General features: G+C 56.0%; 1 protein-coding gene and 1 pseudogene across 1 annotated transcript in view; both read left to right on the top strand.

Moving 5' to 3' along the window:
- The first annotated feature begins 220 nt into the window (after positions 1–220).
- Positions 221–367, top strand: LOC121134618 (annotated as a pseudogene).
- A 14,689-nt stretch (positions 368–15,056) lies between these two features.
- Lama5 (laminin subunit alpha 5) overlaps positions 15,057–24,081 on the top strand; it is a 48,076-nt gene continuing 39,051 nt past the window's right edge. Inside the window, 2 exon segments of the mRNA XM_005074587.4 lie at positions 15,057–15,431; positions 19,071–19,223. Coding sequence (XP_005074644.1) covers positions 15,105–15,431; positions 19,071–19,223 — 480 coding nt within the window. The 5' untranslated portion in view covers positions 15,057–15,104.

The following is a 24,081-nucleotide window of genomic DNA, read 5'->3' as shown; positions in this document are numbered from 1 at the left end:
AGGTGTCCCCATCTGCCTTAAGGCCCCTCTTGCAAGAAGGGGGCGCTGTTAACCCCAGGAGACTCATTTGGTCCCCATATTTATGTAGATGGTATAGAAGTGTCCTGGGGAGCCCCAAATCCATTATTTTAATTAATTAACCTTGGAAACAAGTAGCAACCAGTTTCAAATCAGCCTTGTTCTGGTGGTCAACGGTCAATAAAAAAAAACGTAGATTGCAGTGTTGGCTTCGGCAGCACACACACTAAAATTGGAATGACACAGAGAAGACAAGAATGGACCCTGAGGGGTGGGATGAAAAAAAAAAAAAAAAAAGAATGGTCCCTGAGCAAGGATGACGCAAATTCATGAAGAGTGCTTTATTTTTTCCTCCAAGCTGTCTGTTTCAGTTCCTGCCTCCAGGTTCCTGCCTCAGTTTCCCTCGTGATGGACTGTAAGCTGTAAGCCAAATAAACCCTTTCTTTCCAGAAAGAAGGAAGGAGAGGGGAGGGGGAGAAAGAAAAAAGAAATGTAGACTGTAGCAACTAGCCTACTACAATCAGAAAAGATTGCTTAACGACACTGGGGATGCTACCAAGGGCATAGGAACTACTGAGCCCTAACTCAATGGATTGGGAAAATAGATCGGCGATTAACATGACTTTAGCTGAAAAAAGGCAGAGTCTGTGTATGTGGGGAGGCCAGTGCCGCACATTCATTCCAGACAATGTTACTCCACTGTTACCATGGGTTGCCATGATTCTCACTAAAATTTAGGAATATACGACCCCTCTACCAACTTAGTGGAACAATGGTTTGGAAAATGGAATGATGACCTCAGCTTTAACGTTCGTCATTATAATAATTAGAGCCATGGTTCCAGTAGGTTATTGTAGACAGCCTTGTGTTGGAGGTCTAGTCCCAAGGCTTATAGGACCAGCTAGAGCCAAACAGCAGTGACTCAGTACCCACACAGCCCCTTCCATTAGACACTCAAGGAAGAGAGGTCCCGTGTCTCTTAAGAGAATTTGAAGAAGGGAATATATAATAAAACAGGGGTGGGGATTGTGAAAGATTTTATCTTTTTATCAAACAAGTTTAGTACTGTAGCCTGTTTCCTCTCAGGTCATCCTCTTACTCTGTTAAGGACTGCGTGTTTGTTTAGTCAGATGTAATCTGCTTTTTGGAATGTCCATATGTCTGACACCCTGACTCATTGCCACAACTTCCTGGAATGGTTATCTGTTAAATTTTACCCCCTTCAGGCTGGAGAGATGGCTCAGCAGTTGAAAGCACCCGACTGCTCTTCCAGAGGTCCTGAGATTGGTTCTTAGCACCCACACAGTAGTTCCCAACGGCCTTTAAGTCCGATTCTTCGGGGTTTAATGACCTCTTCTGGCACCCATGGACACCAGGCATGCTTATGGTTCACAGGCATGCATAGAGGCAAAATACCCATACACATCAAGCAATGTTTAAAAAGCATTTAAAAACCCATCCCTTCTCTCTGTACCCTTTCTGTTTCCTTTGTTGCTGGTTTTCAAACTGGGTAATCAGGTGTAAATTGTGAGATTGCCTCAGCTAGTGAGGAACAACCTAAAAGGGGTAAACTAAACTCAAAAGCTTCGAAGGGCGGTAGTGGTGCACACCTTTAATCCCAGCACTGGTGGTAGGGGCAGAGGCAGGTGGATCTCTGTGAGTTCAAGACCAGCCTGGACTACAAGAGCTATTTCCAGGACAGCCTCCAAAGCCATAGAGAAACCCTGTCTCAAAAAACAAAAACTCAGCCGGGCGTTGGTGGCGCACACCTTTAACCCCAGCACTCGGGAGGCAGAGGCAGGCGGATCTCTGTGAGTTTGAGGCCAGCCTGGTCTACAAAGTGAGTTCCAGGACAGCTCCAAAGCTACAGAGAAACCCTGTCTCGAAAAACCAAAAAAAAAAAAAAAAAAAAGGCTTCACTTCTAATAATTTAGAAATAAAGGGACCAGACCCTCACTTAGCACCCTGCTTTAGTAGTCATGACAGGCTACAGAAAAGACACATAGGTCTCTGACAAGGAAACTCCAGATCCTCTGGCCTCCCAGAGACTAGGGCCAAAACTGAACACAAAGAAACTCCAAACCCCCCTTAACCTTCTAGATGCTTGGTTCCTGGGAAGTGTTTGGCCACAAAAGAAACTCCAGGGGGGACCAAAACCTGAAGACTATTGGTATCTATGTACAACAAGCCACCTGTAAGTAATAAGACAATGCCATAGAAACCAAAGAATGCTCCTTCTCAGCACTGACCAATGAGAATAATTGGTACACAGGTATTTCATGCAAAATATGACTTTCTCCTAATTGTTCCCAAATGTCAACCAATCAGAAACCAACCTGTACCTACTGATGTAATCCTGTAACTTTTGTCTTTAAAACCTAGCAACAGACAGGGAACTTCACTCCCTTTGGAGGCTGTTGCTTCAGTTAGACAGATGGGGTCCCTGTCATGGTTGGATGAACAATCAGTAGAATTAAAACCTTGCTTTTACAGTTTGGTGGATCTGTCTTCCTGGTGGTCTCTGGGGACTTTGCAACTTGGGCACAACATAGCCAAGTCCCCCTTGAGTTAGGGATAAAAGGTTGACACCATTTGGGAGTGGTTGTGTTTAGTTTCCGACTTTTGACAGCTACACACCCTTTTGTTCAGAAGTAAAGTTTTGCTTTGTCAAACAACCTTGATTGATTGATTGATTGATTGATTGATTGATTTTTGGTTTTTAGAGACATGGTTTCTCTATGTAACAGCCCTGGCAGTGCAGGAACTCACTTTGTAGACCAGACCGGCCTTGAATGGAGAGATCCACTTGCCTCTGCCTCGTGAGTACTGGGATTAAGGGTGTGTGCCACCACACTTGATTTTTTTTTTTTTTTTTTTTTTTTTGGTTTTTCGAGACAGGGTTTCTCTGTATTGTTTTGGAGGCTGTCCTGGAACTTGCTCTGTAGACCAGGCTGGTCTCTATCTCACAGAGATCTGCCTGCCTCTGCCTCCCGAGTGCTGGAACTTAAGGCGTGTGCCACCAATGCCCGGCCACCATACTCGATTCTTTTGGTTTTTGAGACAGGCTTTCTAAGTAACAGCCTTGGTTGCCCTGGAACTTACTCTATAGACCCAACACTGCCTTGAACTCAGAGATCTGCCTTCTTCTGCCTCCCAAGTGTTAGGTTTAAAGGTGTATGCCAACACACCTGGCTCCAAAACATGCATTTGGGTGGTGATTTTTTTTCTTTTTTTTTTTTTTGGTTTTTTTGAGACAGGGTTTCTCTGTGGCTTTGGAGGCTGTACTGGAACTCGCTCTGTAGACCAGGCTGGCCTCGAACTCACAGAGATCCACCTGCCTCTGCCTCCCGAGTGCTGGGGTTAAAGGAGTGCGCCACCAACGCCCGGCTGGGTGGTGATTTCTTGGTCTGTCTTGTCTCTGATCTTGTCTCTAACAGCAGTATTCTGGGTGTGTAGGCCCACATGGTGTCTTGAACCTAGCCTGATGTCTGGGAGAGTTTCTGTGAATGTTCCAAGGTAAATATTTTGTTCCTGGTTTTTTCTTTCTTTTCTTAACCTTTATTATTTTTATTTTATGTGTATAGGTGTTTTGCCTGTGTATATGCACAAGTGAATGTAGTGCCTGCAGAGGCCCAAAGAAGGCATTGGAGTTACAGACGGTTGTGAGCCATCATGCGAGCGCTGGGAATCGAACCTGGGTCCTCTCAGGAAGGGCAGCCAGTGCTCTGAGCTGGTGAGCCACCTCTCCAGTGCCCTGTTTCTGTTTTTCTGTGAAAGCGCCCAATATTTCATAAACAACCCACCCCGCTCCCAGTTTGTGAAATGTTTCTGTATGTGTCTGTTTGCTCAACCCTGCTGCAACACTTCTGAGACTGCCACCTCACCTTGTGCCCCTCACACATCAGCCGTTGAGCTAGAGTCAAGCTCCTACCAACAAAATGAGACACAGTCACCACCTGCCTTAGCAGTAAAACTAAGTGAGCTTCCTGTCCCAGCGTGTTGGCCAGTGAGGTCGGGCTTGTGGCAAGCCCTGAATGTAAAAAGTGCCCCTCGGACCGGAGAGATGGCTCAGAGGTTAACAGCATTGGCTGCTTCTCCAGCGGTTCTGAGTTCAGTTCCCAGCAACCGCATGGTGGCTCACAACCATCCGTACTGAGATCTGGTGCCCTCTTCTGGCCTGCAGGGATGCATGCAGGCAGAGCTCTGTATACATAATAAATAAATCTTAAAAAAAAAAAAAATAAGTGCCCTGCTTTCTCTTTATGTGTCGTTGTGCCACACTGGGAATACTCCTTTCTAGCATTTGTAAGAAAATACAGAGTTAGATTCCATTTCACAAACCAGGAGAACAAAGCTGGGCGGGAGGAAATCAGTCCTACAACAGAGTCAGAAGCTGCTAGGGGCCTGAAGGTCCAGGCTGCACCGTTCAAGGGGGATTCAGAATTCAGGGGGTCTCCTCTCCCGGATGAGGGGAAAGATGCCCAGCTGGAAGCCTGGGTGAATGGCAGAGGGAAGTAACCACCTCCCCAGAGCCCATTCCATCAAAGAGTAACTGTCAACTAGGTGTGTCGGGAGCTGTCAAAACAAGCCCGAGGCCAGGGTCTGCTGGTGGAAAAAGAATCCAAATGCCTGCCCAGGTGAGTTGCCGGGACTTGTCTCTCTCTCTCTCTCAGCCTGGAGGCTTCCACCCCACTGGCTTTACAGGTCCCTCTGGAATGTTCTTAGAACCCAAGGAAAAGCTGCCAGAGAGTCAAGGCCCTGCAGGAAGACCCAGAGCTCTCCCGTGCCGCGCCCTCCTGAGCTGCCCGCAGCAGGGAAGCCGGCATCTCAACAGGGTTGAAGGCTACCCCGAGCCCTTGGCAACAGTGGACCAGGATTTCCAACTAGCCTTCTGGGTGCCAGTCCTTGAGGATGGAGCTGTTGTAGGGAAGCGGGGACCCTGGATGAGCTCTACTTCTGGCTAGCCACTGCAATGTGACCTGGCTGTGCCGGGGACAGCCCAAACCTGTGCGCTGCAGGGGCCACGCCATTATCCAGGTACATGAAGGCATTCATCTGAGAACCACCACCCCCCACCCCCAACTCACCCACCCCAACCCCCGTCTGCCTTGCCCTGCCCCAGGCCCAGCCAAGGAGAAACTGGGTTGTCCTGTAGTTGAGCCTCCAGGCCCACTCACCGTCTGCCTGGCCCCCCGGGCTCTGTGCAGCCCCTGCTGTCTGCCCCCCCCCCGTGCAGCCCCTGCTGTCTGCCCCACCCCCCACCAGCACCATCCAGTTCCAGGGTTACCTGAGTCAATAGTTCCCACCACTCTGGCCACCTGTTCAGTCTCGAGCACTCAACGGGTACCTGTTTGTGCAGGCCTTGTGAGGGGCAGAGCAGGAAGAGTCCACAGAGGTTCCCCACAGGACAAGTGGCAATACGGGAGGCATCTGTAACTCTCACAGCTAGGGACAAGGACAAGGGCTCTTTTGTAGAGGCCATGGCGGCTGCTCGTAGTCACAGGGCGCAGGCCACTCACTGTGGACCTGTAACCAACCCAAACAGTCGACAGCCTGGACAGATTGTTTTCCAGCTGGGGGTACCGGGGATGGAATTCAGGGCACCCCGCATGCTGGGTCAACACTCACTGTTGAGTCAAAACCATAGCCTGGTATATCTGGATCTCTGTGAGTTTGAGGCCAGCCTGGTCTACAGAGCTAGATCTAGGACAGGTAGGGCCATTACACAGAGGAACCTTGTCTCAAAAAACAAACAAAACAAAACCACAGCCTGGTAGTGGGTGGTTGGGGATTTTTTTTTTTTTTTGAGACAGGGTTTTTATGTGGTTATGGAGGCTGTCCTGAAACTAGCTCTTGTAGACCAGGCTGGCCTGGAACTCACAGAGATCCACCTGCCTCTGTCTCCCGAGTGCTGGATTAAAGGCGTGCTCCACCAATGCCCGGCGGTTGGGGGATTTTAAAGGGCTACGGTTGCAAGGAGCTAGTAACTGGTGTGGGGAGGATCGTCTCTGAGAAAAGTGGACTTTTGTTTCCAAGTGAGAGTGCCTGAGCTAGTCTTGTCCGTCCCATCATAAAGACAGGCTGAGGATGCTGGTGCCACCGTGCACAGAGACAGAGCTCAGCAAGCTCCCAGCAGTGCCAGGCCTGGGGGAATTCCAGAGAGAGGCCCGCTGCATTCCTCCACCTGGGTGGGCAGAGGCCAGGGCTCTATGCATTCCTGGTAGAGACGGGGGGGGAGCCTACAGGCTGCTGCGCCAGCATCAAGAGAGACCTAGATAACCTCTGTCCAGGCTCAGCTCAGTGGAGTTGGGCCGGGCCTCACTGAGCACAGCAGGGGTCCCCACCACACTTAAGAGGCCTGGAAAGAGGCCAGGCTACTCGGTCAGGGCTCTCCCAGCCTGGTGGGCAGCGTGGAGCAGGAGCCTTTGCGTGTGGGGGCGGGCAGTGACACTGGTATCTGGAGTCAAGCGGCCACCTGCAGCAGATGTAGGCAGCCTCTCCGCTGCAATTTGTTCTGTGAAATGGGTTCCAGAGCAGCTAACTCCAGGTGACAGCGTCCCTCCCATGGGACCGTATCCAGGCCTGCAGAGGCCAGGAAGTGTGGCCCCTGACTCCATGTGTAAAGGTGGCTCCTGGACTGGGCCAGAGGGCCCAAGGCAGGTGGTGACAAGGATGGGAAAACGCAATCCAGTCCCTCACTGTGTCTGAAGGTTCCAAGGGCTGTGTCTAGCCTGATCGCCCAGCGAGGCCGGGTAGAGCTGGGATCAAGGCATCGCCAGCAGCTAGGAGCCTGGGTCTCTCTGCCAGGAGAAGGCACAGTGTGGCTCTCCCTCCCACCGTCTGCGGGACTGCTGCCGGGGGCCTCAGCTTGGCCACTGGGACAGCACAGAGACCCCTGGAAAGAATAATCTTGCACTGACAAGGAGACTGTCCCCCACTCCCCCACCTCCAACACATACCCTCGGCAAGCAGGAGCCTCTAAGTCTCCATGTGTTTACATTCCCTGGAAATGTATTTCCACTCAAGAGTCACAGGACAAATATTTTGCTAATGTTGAAACTTGGGGCAAACAGAGACCTGGGGCTGAGCGTCCTCCATCTTAGTTTCCCCCTTTCACATAGGTGGGGGGAGGGCGACTTTCCAGGTGTGAACCCATCAGAAGCCAGCCCATGTTCCCAGATAGCCTAAGCCGAAGGCTACCCAGCCTGGCCAGGAATGGCCTGCAGGCCTAACAGGACCTAGCCTCGGTAACACCTCCCACGTTAGTGAACACGAGCTGGGCACCACCGGTTCCTTCCAAGCCTTCTGCCCACATTGGACTTTCCTAGTCCTCTGCCATCAGACTGGGGGTGACAGTCCATGACGGTAACTGGGTATCACTTTGTAATTTGGAGCACCACAGGCCCCAAGAAGACATGGGCCAGGGCTTCCTGTGAATGGGACGGGATGGGAGTTTGTTCCAGACAAACTCCAGACTTCCATAGGAACCGGGGGTGGTGGTTCAACTGAAGACGTGACAAGGAGGGCCCACAGCCCTTAGTTCCTGGGGATGCCATGGTGTCTCCCTCCAGGCTAAGCCAGCTTGAGGGTTGGGAGTCCTAAACATGGATGCAGGCCTACTAGTGCTGATGACTGCCCAGCTCCTGTCAGAAGTCTGTGTGGCCACAGATGCCAGGACATAGCCCTGCCCCCATTGACATCGTGATAGGCCCCAGGCACCCGCTCTGCCTCCATGGCCCCCAGGCCGGTTCCACGACCAGATCCAGTCATTGATCTTGCACAACCAAACTTCCCTTTGACACCCAGGAGGGCCGGGCCGTGGCCACGGCATGCTCTGAGCTGTCCACATCTAACCCTGGGCAGCCTCTCTAAAGAGCTGGCCTTCGAGGTCTACACAGCAGGCAGGTGGGAGTGCAAATCTTTCCTTCTGCAGGGGCAGTCCCCCTGTCATGGCTGACAGCCACTGCTGTAGACTCTGTGGCTCAGTTTCTCCGATGAGTCAAGTGTGACTGCATTTACTTCTAGAGCCACCAGCTTATTGCCGACAGTGCTGCACCTCAGCTGTGTGTGTACAGTCCCCTCAAGTCACTCCCTAGCCCTCTCCTGGTCCTGCTCGGTGGACACAGAGTGGAGACCCACCCGCCCCTGTAGGCCTCAGGCAGCCCGCACACAAAGATGGTGTCTGGAGCACCAAGTCCTTATCCTGCTCAGCCTGTCTCTCTGCTCAGAGCCTCCAGCACTTGGCACGGGAAGGGGCTGGCCTCCAGGTCAGTGTGAGAGGGATAGTGGCATGGACCTCAGGTCACGCGGCCACTTTGATCCAGCCGTGACTCAGCTCCGGTCTTAGGCTCACGGAATCAAACCGCCTCACAGGCTCTTGTGCGCAGGGCTGAGTGAGTCAGAGTCATTCACTCTTTGCTGGTGTGTGTGTGTGTGTGTGTGTGTGTGTGTGTGTGTGCGCAAGTACACACGCACATGTGTTTTCAGAAGGACAGGAGTTTCTCTGTGTATCCCTGGCTGTCCTGGAACTCTTTCTTAGCTCAGGCTGACCTCGAACTCAGAGATCTACCTGCCTCTGTCTCCAGAGTGCTGGGATCAAAGGCGTGTGCCGCCGCCACCACCACCACCTGACACGCTGTCACACCACCGGCTGTTGTTAGCTGCTGCCCGTTGATACTGGGGTTAATTGTCACAAACTGTGCTACAACTTTCTAGGGACCCTAGGAGACATGGCAGCGGCGGCGGCAGCAGCAGCAGCAGCAGACTCCCAGCGACAGCACACAGCCCTCCCTGAGCTGGGGAAGCATAGCGTTTCAGTGGTGGGTTAAGGGCTGGAAGCCGCCTCGCTGGCTGCCTAGGGTTCAGTGTCCCATGATCCCTGTGGATGAGAACCAGGCCCAGCGCCATCTGCCAGTGTGAGGCAGGATCTTGGTACCCTGGAGTGACTAGCCCCTGAAGTGGCCTCAGGCCACCTGCAACATCACAAATTAAGTGCTGGGTAGGAGAACTTGTGGTGGGGAGGGGGGATGGCTCTGGGTGCCTGGGGTGGGCTCTGGGGGGGGGGGAGTGATTTCAGGGCACAGCTAAGGAAAAGACACAGTGCTTCTGAGGACAGTGAGGGGTTCCCAGAAGGCAGGTGGAAGAGACCTGGGGGTGGGGCGGGGGCTCGGTAGGCCTGAGAAGCTTCTGGAAGCCCAGCCCTAATGGCAGTTGCAGAACTCGGGGCCTGTCAGCTTAGGGGCCCAGGGTATGGCCCACTGTCCAACCCAATCCTGCCAGGGCCAGGGTCACACCAGACCCCACTGCTGAGTTGGGTAGGCCTGTGTGGCACTGGCCCCGGGGGTGGAGAGAGACAGAGATACACGGAAGCAAAGAGACAGAGACCCAGAGGCAAAAACAGAGACGACAGAGAGATACAGAAATAGATAAAGATGGCGGTAGAGACAGAGAGAGGCAGAGAGTTCGCCGAAAAATGCAGTCCAGCAAGTCGGAGAGAAGTGAGTCGGGTTAGGCTTAGGAGAGGTGGAGGGGATCAGATGGGCAGAGGGGCTGGCTGCTCTCGGCAGGGGTTGCTGGGCCTAGGCAAAGGAGAATTGTCTGGTGCGTGTGAGTGGGGTACAGATTGAGTTTAAGGACCCTGCACAGCCATGCTCCCAAACAAAGTTGCTGAGAATCCTCTTAGGTGACCCCCCTGCTGGGCTGTGGCCAGGAGACCCAGGCCCGTGGGAAAGAAGCTGTCTGAGAGTCCAGGAAGCCCTGTCCCAGCAGCAGCACTCAGGCTCTGCCCCAGGGCCTTCCCCAGAACATTCCTCTTGAGCTTAAGGCCTCTTGGCCATATAAGGCTGCCTGTGGGCACCTCTCACAGGCCCTCACCCCCCCCCCGCCTGCCCCACGGGAGACAGTTTGACCAGCCAGAATAGGGAGGAGCCTTCTGGAGCATTGGTACTGGGGGAGGAGAACAGGGCAGCCTCGGGGTGGGACACAGCATATCCCCGTGGGCCACCAGTCTCCCGTTGCGCCCAATGCTCCCTCTCGCTGCTCTCTCCCTACAGGTTTGAGCCTCAGGCCTCTCAGGGTACTATCTAGGAGGTGGTGGGGACGGGATCGGGAAGGCAACTTGGATCCCAAAACCTGTATCTCAGCGAGGTGCCGGGAAGTACGTTGATACTTTCTCCAGCAGGTAGTTTCCTAGGAGCAGACTTGCCGTGGAAGGACACTTCCCTTTCTTTTCTAGTATCTGGGGGTTCCTAGGCCTATTACACTATCTCTTCCAGGAAACAGGTGGACCGAGAAGGACCCAACATTTGTCACTCAGGCAACAGGGCTGGTCCTCCTGCGAACGGGCAGGTAGGGCTGATGTCTCACCTGGGTGCAGTGGTGTCTTACCTGTACTTTGCTCTGGCAGGGATGCTTCTGGGGAAGGCCCCTCCTTCCAGTTCCTAAGCCCCTCCTCCCCAAGGCTGGGGAAGTGGCAGGGTCAACGAGAAAATAGTTGGGGTGTAATGACTGACGAGGGGTCTCCGTGGGAACACAGATCTCCCTTCAAACTCCTACAGGTTTCCTCTGGGAACTGCCAGGTCCCAGGTCAGGGGAACCCCAGGAGTCGGTCCGTTACTCATCGGACTCTAGGCACCTCATCCTGTCCACACCCACAACTCAGATAAACTCTCTAGGGATGGGTGAGCATCTGAGTTGGACCCCGAATTCTTTTTTTTTTTTTTTTTTTTTTTTTTGGTTTTTCGAGACAGGGTTTCTCTGTGGCTTTGGAGGCTGTCCTGGAACTCGCTTGGTAGTCCAGGCTGGTCTCGAACTCACAGAGATCCGCATGCCTCTGCCTCCCGAGTGCTGGGATTAAAGGCATGCGCCACCAACGCCCGGCTTGGACCCCGAATTCTTGAGCATCACATTGACCACTGCATGGAGGCCTCCCTGGCACCTGGCTAAAGTTACATCTTCATCCCACCTGTGGAGAAGAGAAGCTGGGTAGGGAGGGAAACCTTGAGTGAGCCTTGTGCCATGCCTGGGACCTAAGCCACCGTTACACACTCTCCTGCAACACCCTACGCATCAGGCCTCCACCTTGCGGGGTGGTGACTGCCTTGGGTCAAGCCTGCAGGGGTGATGGACCCGCTTGGGCCCTTAGGTCAACTCCTGTGGAAATGACACGGTGTGCTGTCTGCAGGGATAAATATGTCCTCATGGTGCCCAGGCCTGAAGGTTCTAAAGAACCATGAGGGGAGAAGTCTCTGTTAGAAGGAACGACCAACTCCACACTTCTTCTGCAACAGACTTCTCTGCCTCCCCCTGAGCCTGGGCCTAGGTGAGGACCATTCCTGATACGCATCCCCTCTCTCTTGGCCAGCTTATTTCCTTACCTCATTCCAGACAGACACCCTCTCCAGATCCTGTCTAAGGACAGAAATGTCTAGTAGCTCCCCAGCCCCCCACCCTTATGAGTGCAGGAGCCTGTAGACTTCAGAGAGGTTAGAGCAGGTAGCTGCCCTTGGGTCAGGGTTCCCCAAGCTTTGGAGAGGGGTCTCTGAGGCTACCATGACTGCTGACCTCCAGATCACCACGGTGCAAGGTACTAACCGAGGGACAGGACGTGCTTCTCTGCCAAGCAGTGGTCAACAGAGGCCAGATGCTGTCCTTTGGGTTTACGATATCCTGACGTCAGCCTCTCAGGGCTGTGATTCCTTTTGGCGTCTTTCCAGTCTGAATCTTTGCAGGACAGAGCTGGATCTTGCTGACAGCAGCTGCCAGAATCGGCCCTGCCACTGACTCCTGGCTGCCCGCCATGGGCAGGGATGGAGGTTCCACCACTGGTTCCCCGAATGGGCCCCAGAGCAGCCCTGAGAATGGGAGCGTGTGGCTTCCATACTGGCTTTTCTCCAAAGCCTGTCCCTGTGGAGGCACACATCCTGGGCCCTGGAACCGGGCCCTCTTTTCAGCTTGTCCAAGCAAGAAGTAGTTAGCTCTCTGAGAAGGTGTGGCAGCCACCTGAGGCTGGACCGTCTGCTGTTGGCTTGGGATGCCTAGTGACACTCTCGAAGTGTAAGCAGGGAGTACCCTCTTGCCCTCCCTGTGGTTCCCCAGAGGCTCCCAAGGTGGGCTTCTTTCAAGATGGCTCCTGACTGGTTCTGTTCTCAACAGCTGTCCCCAGGCTGGGTGGCTCAGGGGCTGATGTGTACCCCTGGAATGCCGTTGGAGTAGGACCCTGTGCCAGGGCTGGGAGAAAATATACCACACTTTTTTTTTTCAAGACAGGGTTTCTCTGTAGCTTTGGAGGCTGTCCTCGAACTCGCTCTTTAGACCAGGCTGGCTTCGAACTCACAGAGATCCACCTGCCTCTGCCTCCCGGGAGCTGGGATTAAAGGCGTGTGCCACCAATGCCCAACACCACACTTCTGCAACAGACTTCTCTGCCTCCCCCTGAGCCTGGGCCTAGGTGAGGACCATTTCTGATACGCATCCCCTCTTTCAGCCAGCTTATTCCTTACCTCATTCCAGACAGGTACCGTCTCCTGTAGGTACAGGACAGAACCTTTTGGTGCTGTCTGGACCGTCAGGAGAAAGGGATCAGCTTTGGGGACTGGTACCCAAAAAGGCATGTCTGAGAACAGAAGTAGCTGATTTAATTCCTTCTCTCTCTTTTAGAACTATGTGCCGTTGCCGGGCGTTGGTGGTGCACGCCTTTAATCCCAGCTCCCGGGAGGCAGAGGCAGGTGGATTTCTGTGAGTTTGAGGCCAGCCTGGTCTCCACAGTGAGTTCCAGGACAGCCTCCAAAGCCACGGGAAACCCTGTCTTGTAAAACTAAAAAAAAAAAAAAAAAAAAAAAAAAGGAAAAAAAGAACTGTGTGTCGTTGACTGCCTCCATCCATGTAGCCTCAGTTTCTCCATCCACGAGGAAAGAAAATTGGCTGGGTTGCCTGTGACTTAGAGGAGGTTGAATTTAACTGGCCCATTGTAGTGATGACTGGAAACCAGACCTGGTTAGCAGGGAAATTGGGGGGTGGAGTGGGCAGAGAAAACCACCTCGTTCCCCAGCCCCAGCTCCAGCTGCCCCCTCCTGGCCCAGGCGCACCAGCTGCCACAGGGTAGGTAGGGGCAGAGTGTGGACACTTCACAAGCCCTGTACCACAATGTCCTCTGCCCACAACACCCGCCCAGGCCCAGCCCTGCCCGCCACCAGTTGCTCTCCGGGGCAGCTGTCTGCTGGGAAGTAGCTAGCTTGGGGTTAACCCTCCCGGTGCTGGCGGCTGGGCTGACTCAGCACAATCTCAGACATCTGCCCCTCTCTTACACTGGCCTGTCTTTTGGGACCAATCCCAACTACATCTGACCTGGCCACTAGGGGGCTCAGAGGAGTCCTGGCACAACCTTTGCCCTCTAGACCCTGGAGAAATTCACAAGAAGTCAGCAGGCTATCAAGCCTGGCTGGCAGACACTTTAGGGTGGTATCTTCCAGCCTCAGGGTGTTTGGACCCCCAGCTGTCAAAGGGGGATAGGGGCTGGAACAGCTTCCTGATGGGCACGGTGGACCTCCAGGCAGCAGTAGGCTGGAGTCGGCCATCTGGGAACCTGCTACTGCCCCAGCTGCGCCCCACACGGGGTCATAAATCAGCTCCTGAGTCCACTCTGCTGAATTCCAGATTCCTCCCTGTCTCCCGCCCTCCCTGGACCCAGCCCCTCCCCCACACCAAGCCTTTGCAGCAAAGGGAAGCGGCTGCCTTGCCCTCCCCCAGGTGGAAAACTAAGAACGAAGTTATAGAGGAATTCCGGGGAGGGAAAGTGGAAGGGTCCAGGCAGGCCAGCCTGTCTCTGTCGGTCTTGACCTGTTTTCAACTGAGGCAGGGAGCCACCCAGCCCCTAGGGCTTTAAGATTTGTAGAAGGCTGGGTGGTGCAACCTTTCCTAACAACTGTGGGTCAGGACCCGGCCAGGACACGACGTCAGGAACTCACTCCAGCCCTTGGGATTAGCCAGGAGGCCCAGTAAGATGGGAGCCCTACCCCTCAACGTGAGATGATGACTTGTCTGTGCCTGGCTAGGAGACTCGGGGGAGCTGCTAACCAACGCTGCAGCTGAGTCCCACTCCTACCCGCTTGGGACTTTCCTTGAGATAAGTTTGGCCCTAGAGTCCAAGGGGAGGAGATCCAGTGGCTGTTGGGTGAAGCAGAAGTGAGGGTCCCAATCAGCTCAGCTCAGCCTCTGGGACTGGCAGTGCTTGCAGCACAGACTCAGCCTGGCCGATCAACTGGAGCCCGCTGCATCCCAGAAGTCCCGTAGCTAGAGGGGTGACTTGCTTAACCAAAGTCTCGGCTTCCCACGGAGACTGGTACCTACCGGGCAATGAGCATCATTGGGAATGCCCCATGGTGGGCACCTGTATCATTCGTTTGCTCCCGTCCTGATCGACTCCCTATTGCAGAGGATTTTTTAAAAGCCCAAATACAGGTAGACAGGGCTAAATCTGCCCTAACAATGGAGGAAGCAGGGGGTCCCCTCCTGTCTGGTCTTTTCTCAACCATCTACAGATCGTAGCCCCCCCTGGGCCTCCACCCATGGCCACACACAAGTCTATACAAACACCAACAGGGAAGGAATGGAGTAACAGGATAGGGCAACCGGGAGGCGCCAGGTGGCTGAGACCTGTTTGAAGTTAGGGAAACAAAAAGGGGGCTGGGCGGGTAGAGGCAGGCCCGGCTTGCTGGGATCCTGAGCATTCAGAGAAAAATGCAAGGTGTGTGTGTGGGGTGTCCCTAAGGGTCGAAGCCTCGACCTGGGGGAGAGGAAAGGCTCAGTAGAGCCAAGTTCTCACGGCCTGGCCGAGGGGCCAGCAGGTGCCCCTTCCGGGAGGCTGATCTGGCCGGGGTCCGAAGGGTTAAGGTCCCCAGGCCACCCCCTTCCCTCGTGCCCTTCCCCAACCCCCTCCCCGGGGCACAAGGCTCGGGCGCCAGGGCGGGCCGAGGCGGGGCCTGACGTCCTCGGACAGGCGGAGTCAGCCGGGCCGGCCGCCCCAAACTAGACTCGCTGGGCTCCTGCGGCGCGCGCTGTCCCTAGAGCCGCTGCCCCCAAGCAGGAAGATGGCGAAGCGCGGAGGGCGGCTCCGCGCGGGGAGCGCACCGCGCGCCTGTGGCCCCCGGAGCCCCGCGCCGCCACCGCCGCCGCTACTGCCGCTGCTGCTGCTGCTGGCTGGGCTAGCGCCGCTAGGCGAGGCGCGGACACCCGGGGGCGATGGCTTCAGCCTGCACCCGCCCTACTTCAACCTGGCGGAGGGCGCCCGCATCACCGCGTCCGCGACCTGCGGCGAGGAGGCCCCGACGCGCAGTGCCTCACGCCCCACCGAGGACCTCTACTGCAAGCTGGTTGGGGGTCCGGTGGCCGGCGGGGATCCTAACCAGACCATCCAGGTGAGCGCGGGGCGCAGGAGCTGGTTATACCATCCTGGAGCTACACCTACTCCAGATCCTGAACCCAGCCGATTCCTAGGTACTCCGGAGTCGGGGGTGGGGGGGAGGGAGGCCAAAAACCCCGACTTTCCCACAAGGACTCCCTGGTCCCATGTTTTGATGGATCAAGAGGGACCCCAACGCAGCCACCGAAACTCGTGCAGAAAAACTGCACGTGCCTCGGGAAGAGCCAATGAAGTGTCCCGGTCGCGGACCAAGGGCCCCAGGGGCCGGTAAAGCTCGGGTGTGTGTGTGTATGGGTGACCTAGGCAGGAGGGGACCGGTGATCCGTCCCCGGCGGCCCTAAGTCCGGGATCCCTGCGTGGGCGGGACTTGGCCAGGGTGCCCGCTGACTGTGAGGAGGGGGCGGGAGCTCCTTCTTCCCCCGGGACAGGCTGAAACCTGTTGGCCTCCCGGATGGGGACGGAATGAGCGCGGAAGCCGCGCCGGCGCCCTTTCTCCTGGTGTTGGGTCTCACTGTCCCAGCCAAGAGTTTGAGGTTTTACTCCGGAGGGAGGTGGGAGAGCGCAAGCAGGCAAGGTTTTAACCGTGAACACCTGTGGCCCAACAGGGGGCAGCGCACCCCGCCCCCGCCCTGCAGGTGTTAGTCCTCGGGCTTTAGTCTCCCAGGAGATCGGATTCAGTACTTAAAGACTCTCCGGAAGGCTGTCTTTGAATGCTGAGCCTGCAGGTGGGCTAAGTAGTCCGCTGCAGGACCCCTGCCTCATGTTCGGAGTTGGGAACTATAAGGGCCGAGTTAGTAACTTTCCCGATGCCCTCTAGGGATCTGCTTCCTCCTTCCCGGAAGGTGGCCTGGAGAGGGGGGAAGTAGATGAAAATGAACTCCTCGGGTGGAGAAGGAAGAGAGAAGTGAAGGAGCTTACCTGGCCACCTCCCTCCTTGCTTGCCCACTTAGGCCTTCCTTGGGCCTGCAAGTGGGAAGGAGGGAGTTGAGAAAACACCCCCCACCCCACTCCCCACCACACACACACACACACACACACACACACACACACACACACACACACGTAAGAACATATGTAGGTATCAGAGGCAGATCCAGAGACAGGGAAACTGAGGCCTGGAAAGTTAACCAGCGCATGTTTGAAGCCGTGTTTAAGTCAGAGCAGGATCCGTCTGAGACGAGCAGTTGGAAGTGGGGTGCCCCTTGGGCCATGGTCCCCAGTGTGTAATTATAGTCAGGGAGCTGGGTCTCAAGAGGGAGTCCAGTAGGGACCTTCAGACCTGACCTAGAGAGACTGGCTGGGCTCCCAGGGCTCCTTACCTGGGTAACTTGTTATTCCCTGGGAAGGGAGCTCAGGTCCATGTCCTCACCCCAGACCACGCACGCTTCCCTCATCTACCTGTGCACAGGGCCTTCTCAGAGGGTCACTGGTGTGGATGGCTCTGTCCCTGCACGCCTCCATCCAGGGGGTCAGAGTTCAAGCCCCTCTCTGCTGCACCTCCTTGGCGAGAAAGTAAAAGTAACAGCTGCTTTGCCAAAGGACTTCTTCTACCTAAGGGATTAGGCATGGAACACACAGACCCCAACCTCACAGCATGGCCCCAAGGAGCCAGGGACCCTTTATGGCAACAGAAGTGTGGGTTGGCACTCCCGCCCTCCTGGTTGTGGGGTGGGCATCAGAAGAACTCCCCTGGCCCCCAAGCAGGGCAATCAGTGACTCATTGGAAGGGGAACTCCTAATCAGCCCCTGTGTTTCCTAACTGTTCCTGGCAGGACCCTTTGCAGCAGAGGGGTGGAGGAAGCCTGCTTTCCCAGCCCTGTCTGCTGGAAGCCAGAGAGAGAGGTCAGTGGGGAAACCCAGGCCACCAAGGGTGCTTGCTGCTCAGAATAGCTGATTGGAGACTCTCACTGTGGTATCCTAACTTTCTAGACCCTCTCTGTTGGCTGGAAGGGGGCACGGCACACTGGCTTCCCTAGAATCCTGGGAAACTGGAGGCCTACCTGTGTCCTTGAGCCTGGGCCTGACTTCTGGGGGGCAAGTATGATCATGTTCCCATGTGGTCTGGACCACAAAAGGCCTTCCCAGGAGACCTGCCCACCCCACCGTGCTTGATACCCATGGGGACAGGATCCTATCAGTGAACCCCTTGGGCCCTTGCTCTATTGCATCCTGTGGCTCTGAGAGCATTTAGGGGAGGGATCCATCGTGAGGCTTGACAGACAGGCCTGCCTAGGGTCACCATGGTCCTAGCTCATCTACGAGGAGGCAGCTGCGGGTGGTAGAGCACAAAGGTGTGTCCAACGCCAAAGAGCTCTCGGGGGCCGAGGTGGAGCTATCCAGATCGTTGGTGTGGTGGAATAAATATAGCAGGCGATGCCTGGCAGGGGCAGGCCAGCTTCCTGGGTGGTCCAGAACAGTGCCCAGGGCCTGATGGCTAAACCAAGATCGGAACAGCAAGCGTCAGTGCTCCCCAGATGTCAACACCTGGGGTTCTGGGAGCCACAGCCCTTGGAATGGGCACACACAAGGCGGAAGTCTGGAGCTGGATGGACTTCCAGGGAGGCAACGTCTACTCTGGGCCAGTTTGGGCTGGAGGCTCTCTGTTCCCACTCAGACCTAATTAGGGCAGGTTTCTTTGGAAAGAAGTCCTGTGTACCTCCACGCTCTGTCTGGGAGGAGTGGGGGTCACTTTCTGGGCCTCCATCAGTGTCAAGTCTCCAGGGCTGGCCTTTGTGTAGGACAGGTTTGGTTTCCCTGTGGAGTAGGGTAGTGGGGAGGGGGGTGGGACTCTCCTGGCCTGTAGCCACGGCCCCTCCCCTCCCTTCACCAGGAGCAGCAGGGCCAGGACTCTGTTGGGACTTCCTATAGGCCCCAGCAGATGGCTAGGCTGTGACTACGGTGAAACGCTATCCCTACCCTGCAGATGGGGAACACTGAGGCTTTGGGGGGGGCGCGTCGTGCCTTCGTTTTGTCTCGACTTAGCTTTGTCCCAGAGCTCAGACCTCCCTTGCCATTGCCCACATACTTGAGTTATGTCAGGGGCTCCCGAAAGCTGCAGATAGCTTAACTCTTGTATCTGGAGACCCAGTCTAGGAAGTACTGGACACGCTGGGGTGGGGCTTTCAGGCACAGGCTAGAAGCTGGGTCGGGGGGCATCCGACTCCCCCATGATCCCTCTTCCTAATAGCTTTCCCTTTCTTATACACGCATGCACACATACACGCACCCTGTAATCCCATACTGCCAACCCTTGCAGTGACCAGCAGGGAGCGTAGCTGTTGGGAGGGGTGGAGGGTGTCATACCTGCTCTGCTCTTTGGCTGCATCAAACCTAGGGCCTCTCCAATAGCCAGCCCCCGGCTGGAGCAAACTCCCTTTACCCAGAATGCTGCTGGTGCTGTCCTGTCCAGGAGGCTGGCCTTGATGTTCCTCACCTAAAGCAGGTGTCCCCTCCCATCACTGGCTTCCCTGTATGATACGAGCCATACCTCTTGGATTGATTTAGTAACGGGAAGATGAAGATGGGGAGGCTGAGGGCAGAGAGCGGTTTTGTGGGACCCAGGACGGCGGCTCTGGGGGAGAGAAGTGGGGTGCTTGGGTTCCTCTCGGTCACCTGGCCACCTTCCTCCCTGCAGGGCCAGTACTGTGACATCTGTACAGCTGCCAACAGCAACAAGGCACACCCTGTGAGCAACGCTATCGATGGCACAGAGCGCTGGTGGCAGAGCCCACCCCTGTCCCGTGGCCTGGAGTACAATGAGGTCAACGTCACGCTGGACCTGGGCCAGGTAGGGTTCTTTTTTTCTTTTTTTTTGTCTGCAGCTCCAGCCACAAAGCTAGCCTTGGGGTACAAGGCGGTGGGATTGGAGAGACCACCGTCTGGGGAGACAGCCTGGGGCAGGGCTAAGATGCTGGCGGTGGGCGTCTTTGTTTACGGTGTCCCTGGATTGCACATGTAAGGGCCGGGGTGGGGGGGGACTGAATGGGGCACCTCCAAAGGCCACAGCGGAGTTGGTAGGGTTGACTGTGCACGGGGGGGGGGCATGGCAGACCTGCTTTAGGGTGCCCTCAGAGTCGCCCTGGTGTTTACGCTGAGGAATTCCTGATGGAGATGGGAGGGGCACAGGAATGCGGAGGAAGGCCTGGCAGAAGTGGACATTCCTGAGATACCTGTGTCCTGGTGACCACCTTCAGGTCGGAGGGTCAGTGGCTGAGCCCTCATAGGCCTCCAGGCTCCTGTGTGGGCAAGGAGGGGGTCGATCAGGCTGTTTTCTCAGCGATGAGCAAGCCACCCCGGGGTGAACAGGGCCTGGGGACTCTGGTGTCACTCCAGGCCTGGGTTGCACACACAGGGCCGTGTCCTAGTCCATTGGGATCCTGGCTTTTAAGAGTCGTGGCCGTATCGAGGCTGCCTGGGACCAGGATAAGGGTGTGCGGGTGAGCTGGGCTTGGTGGACTGAGGCCGGCTTCATGGCTGGTCCTGCGACTTCCCGATTCTTCCAGTCCAGAGGCTTGTGTCTCCACTGCTGCCGCAGCACAGCCGGCCTCTGCGTCTCCCTGGCAGCCTGAGGTGTGTGGGGATGAGATTTGGGGCAGAGTAAGGTGTGTGTCTCCACAGCCAGGCCCGAGGAACGGGCAGCTGGGACAGCAGACTGGGCCGGGCAAGTGGTCTAGAACCCTCACGGAAGCCAGACCGACCGTTGTGTTCCGGCAGCCAGTGTGGGGAAGGGAGGAGGCTTCCCTGGGCCTGTCTGGTTCTGTCTTGACCCGGTCCAGTTCCCCTCACCTCCCAGCTGTCCATCATCAGGGTTCCTGTACCCTGTCCTCCTTGAGCCCAAAGCCACCCACCCTTCTTCTTTGGCACGGCAGTGGGACACCCATGGGAGGGTGTGTATGTGTGAATTGTCACTTGCCGGAGGGGGGGGGCAGCGAGGGGGTGGTGCTCATGTCCTTCATCCTTCCAGTCCTGCCTGGCTGGGCTTAAGGAGGCAGGGGTGAGGTGTAGTGCTGGGTAGAGAGAGAGAGAGAGGGGCCGTATCTCCATGGCAACCCCGGGCTGCCTACAGGGCAGGTGGGCGCTATGCCCAAGTACTGTGTGGGAGGGGGATGAGGGCAGTGGGCTGCCTTCCTGGTGAAGCGCGGATTCCGCTACCCCAGCGTGGATTCCGCTACCTCCAGGGCCCAGCGCCACCTCTTAGCCTCATTTCCGCCCCTGTCCAAGCTGGGAGAGAGAGCTTCATGCATAGGTGTCTGTCTTATCTCTCTGTCTCTGCCTCAGTTTTACCAGATGAGAAATGACACAGAGGAAAGGAAACCCCTCCCAGGTACATTTGAGAAGAGGCCGCCACCGCCTTCCCTATCTGTTTTGTCTCCGTCCACCACAGCCCCTTGTCACTGCTGGCCCAGCGGCTGCCAGCCGTGGTAGGAGCAGGAAGCTCTGGGGTTGGGGCAGGCAGGCTGTGGCTCCAGCTCTTCACGGGGGAAGTTCTTCCTGGGTCTGTGCTGCAGGCCTGGGAGGCTCTCCAAGGCGCTAGCTAGCCCTGAGCCGGGGGCTCCTTCAGGAAGCATCAGGAAGCCTGCCTGGCCCGCTGCCTTTGTTCTGGTGAAAGCGGATGCCCTGTGAAGGGGTGGGGGTGGCTGGCAGGGAGCCCTACAGGCCTGGGGAAGGCAGCCTGGGCTGTTAGGCTGCCCTGGATCTTGTGCCCTGGTGCGTGGGTCCAAGGCTGGCACTGGGCTTGGAAGGCTTGTCCCTGTGGCACCTGTGTGGGAGTGGCCAGGGCACCTAGACTGGACACCTAGGAGAGTCTGGGTGTTTACTGGAGGCTTGAAAGAGAATTCTTTCTGTTGGGGAGGGTCCCCAGGAAGAGGTTCCAGCTTCCTGAATCCTAACCTGACTTCCTAAGGGTTGAAGGGGGCTCTTATATAACTCCTTGTGCCCTCTGGAAGTTTCTGGGGCCCAGTAGTCAGTTTGATGCTCCCATCTTTCTCAGGGAAGCAGGCTCAGGCCTCCAGCAGGCAGGGAAGCAGGCTCAGGCCTCCAGCAGGCAGGGAAGCAGGCTCAGGCCTCCAGCAGGCAGGGAAGCAGGCTCAGACCTCCAGCAGGCAGGGAAGCAGGCTCAGGCCTCCAGCAGGCAGGGAAGCAGGCTCAGGCCTCCAGCAGGCAGGGAAGCAGGCTCAGGCCTCCAGCAGGCAGGGAAGCAGGCTCAGGCCTCCAGCAGGCAGGGAAGCAGGCTCAGGCCTCCAGCAGGCAGGGAAGCAGGCTCAGGCCTCCAGCAGGCAGGGAAGCAGGCTCAGACCTCCAGCAGGCAGGGAAGCAGGCTCAGGCCTCCAGCAGGCAGGGATGAGTTGGCCGTCCTCGGCTTATGTCCTCTTTCTCTGCCAGTCTACAAACCTGGCCACAAAGTGCTGTTGGCAGCTTCTTTCTCTCCACCTGCATTACCAGCTCCCCTCTCCAGGTCAGCTCCAACAAAGAGGTGAGGAATGTTAGCCTCCTTCCTGATGGGCGCTTTGCTCTCTCTTGTTACCGTGCAGGCTACTCAGGTCCCAGCCCCAAAGGCCCTGCGCTTCTGGAGGTGCCAGGCTCAGGGGCAAAGCGGAGGTAGGGTATACAAGGCCACTTAGGATGAGGGCTGAGCTGGTTGGACCTCAGTTAAAAAACATTGGCTGAAGTCGAGTAGTAAGGCCAGGGCGAGGGCCCTGTGCCCCGGGGATGGCTATATGACTGGATCTTGCCTCCTGCCCCAGGTTTTCTTCTCCGACTGGGAGAACAAGAACTGCTTGCCACAGGCATGGTGGCACATGGGCTGTCAGATGTCCTGCAGGCCGGCCTGCCCTGTCTTGCTTGCCTCAGGCTGGCCGGGTTGGGGGCTATGTGGACAGACTTGCTAGTCTAGGGCTGCTAGTGGTCATGAGGTCGAAGCGTCTGGCATGGCTCCCTGGGCCTGGCTGGGCGCACAGCCATGTGGCCAGTGTCCTGAGACCAGTTAGGTTGTCCAGGGAAGTGGCAGGAAGTGTAGCTGTGGCCAGGCTTAAGTTACAAGTTACAGAGTCCAGTGGTCAGGACAGGTGCAGGGTTGTGCCAACCTGACCCCCCTTATTTTTTTTAATATGCGTTAGTGTTTTGCCCACATGTATGTTTTTGTGAGGGTGTCAGGTCTTGGGAGTTACAGACAGTTGTATGTGGGTGCTGGGATTGGAACCTGGGTCCTCTGGCAGAGCGCGGTCAGTGCTCTTAACCACTGAGACATCCCTCCAGCCCGCAATCTGGCCCCTTTAGCTGGACTCCCTGAGGGGTTAGGATAGAGTAGGGTCCTGCAGGCAGGTTGGGGCTACCTTCTTTCGTCACTGGCTTGCCTCACGTTCACTGCTTACCTCTCCTTCTACCCCTCCTCTCCCTGTGTCCCCGTCTCTCTCCTTCTATGTCTTCTCTTTCTCTTTCTGCCCCCTTTTCTGGTTTTTCGAGACGGGGTTTCTCTGCATTGTTTTGGAGGCTGTCCTGGAACTCGCTCTGTAGACTAGGCTGGCCTTGAACTCAGAGATCCACCTGCCTCTGCCTCCCGAGTGCTGGGATTAAAGGTGTGTGCCATCACTTACTGCTTGGCTGTCCTCCCCCTCTTCCTTTCTCTACTCCCCCCCTGCTTTCTTACCCCCTCTTCTGCCTTCTACCTTACTCTTCCCTCTTCTCACTCCTCCTAGCCTAGGAGAGGTCTCAACCCAGGGGCTGTGGGTACCCTGACTGCTCCTTTGCTGTCACCACAAACCACTGTCTCTCTCTCTCTCTCTCTCTCTCTCTCTCTCTCTCTCTCTCTCTCTCTCTCTCTCTCTCTCTCTCTCTCTCTCTCACACACACACACACACACACACACACACACACACACACACACGAGTCCCTTGCTCCCTCTGAATAGAATGATGTGCACACTCCTACGCCACCCTCTGTGACTGTCCCGCGTGCCTTGGCAGCCCCCAAGGGCTTCCTGTTTTCTGCGTTTTCTTAAACAAACTCCGCCGCCCCGGCCTCTCATGCTCACTGTACCTCTCAGTAGAGACTAAACTGTTTAGGTTGCAGCTGTGGGGGGTCCCCTTGGGATCAACTACTTCCTCTGCCCCACTGGATGACCTTCTGGCCTGACCTGGCTGGGTGGCAGGGAGCTTGGGCCAGCTGGGGTCTTCAGGGTCCATGAACCCATCCCAGGAGCCGCCGTCGCTATGCAGGAGCTGTTTGGCATGGCTTAGCGTGCCCCCCCCACCCCAAGCTGACAACCTCCTGTCCCCTGCAGGGCCCCTCACCCCTGCCAGTCCCCTTTACAGTCTTTGTGCAGCGCTTAGGTCATACCTGTGGTCTGTTCTGGGTGTGTACTATGCATGCTGTTTGTGTAATTTTTTATGAGACAGTATGTCTTGTAGCCCAGGCTGACCTTGAACTTGCTGTGTAGCTGAGGCTGACCTTGAACTCCTTGCCTCAACATCTCCTGAGTGCTAAAATCACAGTGCTACCACACCGACTTCTATCCCATGCCTCCATTGACTTAGTCGGCTGTTTTGCAGTCTGCCCGGCCCCTAACACAGGCTTAATGCAGGTAGCCCACCTCTAGGCCACCCCCAAACCCCCCTCCCTATTTTGTTTTTGTTTCTGTGTTTGAGTGG

The sequence above is a fragment of the Mesocricetus auratus genome, unplaced genomic scaffold (genome assembly GCF_017639785.1).
Source record: "Mesocricetus auratus isolate SY011 unplaced genomic scaffold, BCM_Maur_2.0 Super-Scaffold_100028, whole genome shotgun sequence".
Lineage (NCBI taxonomy): Eukaryota > Metazoa > Chordata > Mammalia > Rodentia > Cricetidae > Mesocricetus > Mesocricetus auratus.
The sequence above is the reverse complement of the archived record's forward strand: the minus strand, read 5'-3'. Positions and strand labels throughout refer to the sequence as shown.